The sequence below is a fragment of the Mandrillus leucophaeus genome, unplaced genomic scaffold (assembly GCF_000951045.1).
Source record: "Mandrillus leucophaeus isolate KB7577 unplaced genomic scaffold, Mleu.le_1.0 Scaffold70, whole genome shotgun sequence".
Lineage (NCBI taxonomy): Eukaryota > Metazoa > Chordata > Mammalia > Primates > Cercopithecidae > Mandrillus > Mandrillus leucophaeus.
Genome location: NW_012107586.1, coordinates 3,363,660 through 3,366,523, shown reverse-complemented (window position 1 = coordinate 3,366,523; position 2,864 = coordinate 3,363,660). Strand labels below are relative to the sequence as shown.

The 2,864-nt window shown below is 50.4% G+C and overlaps 1 protein-coding gene across 1 annotated transcript in view; it reads right to left on the bottom strand.

Moving 5' to 3' along the window:
• VIL1 (villin 1) overlaps positions 1-2,864 on the bottom strand; it is a 31,585-nt gene that overhangs the window by 21,411 nt on the left and 7,310 nt on the right. The window contains exons 10-12 of the mRNA XM_011964689.1: positions 2,244-2,344; positions 2,017-2,154; positions 1,249-1,407 (exon numbers count right to left, since the gene is read on the bottom strand). Coding sequence (XP_011820079.1) covers positions 1,249-1,407; positions 2,017-2,154; positions 2,244-2,344 — 398 coding nt within the window. The remainder of the gene's footprint in view (positions 1-1,248; positions 1,408-2,016; positions 2,155-2,243; positions 2,345-2,864) is intronic.

Below are 2,864 nucleotides of genomic sequence, written 5' to 3'. Positions count from 1 at the left end.
GCCCTATTGGTCAAGGTGGTCTCAAACTCCTGACCTCGTGATCCGCCCGCCTGGGCCTCCCAAAGTGTTGGGATTACAGGCGTGAGCCACTGTGCCTGGCCTACTTCTTGCATTTAACCACATGGTTCCTTAGACTGTTGGTTCACTGCTAATATGTCTGTCCTCTCCCAACAAGATGGCAAACTGTATTAGCATGCCATTCTTCTCCTTGCTTGGGGAATTGCAAAGGACTGTGTGTTTAAGGCACTCAATAGGCAGATTATTGCTTAAATGATTGCATGAGATGTCTGTTTCATTATGTTGGAAGGCACCAATGCAGTTTTCACAGGTGCATCATTTAAGCAAATCTAGCCAAAATATCTTCCTTTTTTATGTAAAGGATTCAAGGAGTTGGGGTGTAGAGGGCAGGCAGTACTTACACATGGTGAATGTGCATTACATGTTTTTGTTTTGTTTTGTTTTCTTGAGATGGAATTTCATTCTTGTTGCCCAGGCTGGAGTGCAGTGGCACAGTCTCAGCTCACTGCAACATCTGCCTCCTGGTTTCAAGCAACTCTCCTGCCTCAGTCTCCCAAGTGGCTGGGATTACAGGCATGTACCACCATGCCCAGCTACTTTTTGTATTTAGTAGAGATGGGGTTTCGCCATGTTGGTTGGGCTGGTCTTGAACTACTGACCTCAGGTGATCCACCCACTTCAGCCTCCCAAAGTACTGGGATTACAGGTGTGAGCCACCACACCCGGCCTTTTTTTTTTTTTTTTTTTAAAGACGGAGTCTCGCTCTGTTGCCTAGGCTGGAATGCAATGGCACGATCTCAGTTCACTGCAACCTCCGCCTCCCAGGTTCAAGAGATTCTTCTGCCTCAGCCTCCTGAGTAGCTGAGATTACAGGCACCTACCATCATGCCTGGCTAATTTTTTGTATTTTTGTAGAGACGGGTTTCACCATGTTGGCCAGGCTGGTCTTGAACTCCTGACCTCAGGTGATCTACCCACCTCAGACTCCAAAGTGCTGGGATTACAGGCATGAGCCACTATGCCCGGCCCAATTACATGTATTTCTAAAGTAACCAAATGGGTTATTTCTATTACCAGTTCCACATAGGTGATAGAACCTCCAGGGTAGTCTCCTATGAAGAATGGGCTTCACCCTAAGCCCTGCTCCCACCACCCATCCACTTCCCCATCTCCTGGATGCCTGTCTTGCCACAATGGGTACTGCCAGGCACCTCAGTTCAGCAGCCACACCTGGTATACCACCATGCGTCCCTTGAAGATGGACATAAGATGAGGCGGCTCCTTGCCCATTGGGACCCGGATCTGGACTGGTTCACCATTGTACTTCTGGTCCAGGATGACGGCTTGATAAGCTGATGCTGTAATTTCATCTTGGCTGGCCTGGCTGCCCTGGGGATGAGCAGGAGGGAGTGAATGGGATAGGGTCAGCCCCCAATTCTGACCCCATCCTCAGCCTCAGCAACAACTCCATCCCCAAGTCTGACCTGGTCCTAAACCCAATTTTCTTCCCCACCAAACTCCACTGTGAAACAGCCAAAACCCCAATCTGACCCAGACCTCAGTTCTGATCTCAACCTCAAACCTAATTCTTTCGCAGACCCAGCCCAACCCTGACCTACCTGCAACCCCAGCTTTAACCCCAAACCTCCTCCTTTCCTTACTGCTCCTTCTTCAGGGAAGCATCACAGGCACCACACCACTCACTCCTAGACACACTCCCTGCTCCCTCACATCTAGACACAGAATCCCACGGGCAGAGCAAGTGATAAGAATGTGCAGAAGGCAATGAAAATTGGAAGGGAGACTCAGAGAACCAAATGGAAAAGCGCTGTGAATGGGGGTACTAGCTGGACCTCATAGCCAAAGCAGTCCTTCTTGAAGCGGTGAGATCCCCATCCCCAGAGGTATTCAACCCAAGGGTGATGGCCACTTAGCAGGAGTATGTACAAGGTGGAGCTAAGCCGGCTATGCTCTGGGTGGGACGTGGCGGGACCTGACCTGCCAGATGTACAGCAGGTAGTGCTGCTTGTTTCCGATGAGGTAGGTGTAGAGCAGCAGGTAGCAGTCACCCCCATAGAAGTGGCCTAGCCACTTGGAATCCACAGGTACCAGCTCTAGGTTCTCAATGCGCCACACCTAGGGCCAGTATCAGGCCAGGGTGAGGTCCGGGAACAGGTTCCACCATCCCTGCTCCACCCAGCACGGGCCTCTCTGCCCTCACATACCTGCACTTCCCCACTCCCATCATCTACCATCTTCTGCTGGGCAGCCACCTGAGGCTTGACATGCATGGATGTGGCATCAAACTTCACCTGTTCCACTTTGGCTAGAGTAGGGGAAATCATGACACCAATTGTTACCAGCTGAGGCCCCCCAGGTCCTCACAACAGCCCTGAATGGTGGCTACAATTCTTAGACCCATTTTCAGATGAGGAAACCGAAGCAAGAGAGATTCAGTAGCTTACCTGGTTGCACAGAATGTGGCAGAGCTACAGTGGAGAACCATATCTCCTTCCCTCTAAAACTCCTGCTTCACCAGTGCCTCCCAGGGAGCCAAGAGAGGCATAAGAGCAAGGTTTTAGCTTTGTTGATCTACATCCTGACTCCTGCAGCATTCAGACTTCAAGCCTTGACCTTGTCTCCCAGCTCAATAGGGAGCTCTGCAATGATGGAGGCTGTACACTATTATTTCTCCTCTCCTAGGTGCCGGGCACCAAGCTTGCCCTCAGCAAATACTGGCGGGTAAGAGACTGAGCTGTTTGGTTTCCAGGGAGGCCCAACCCCTTCCCAAATGAAACATCACATCACTCTCAGCTCCCTTTTTTTTTTTTTTTTTTTTTTTTTTG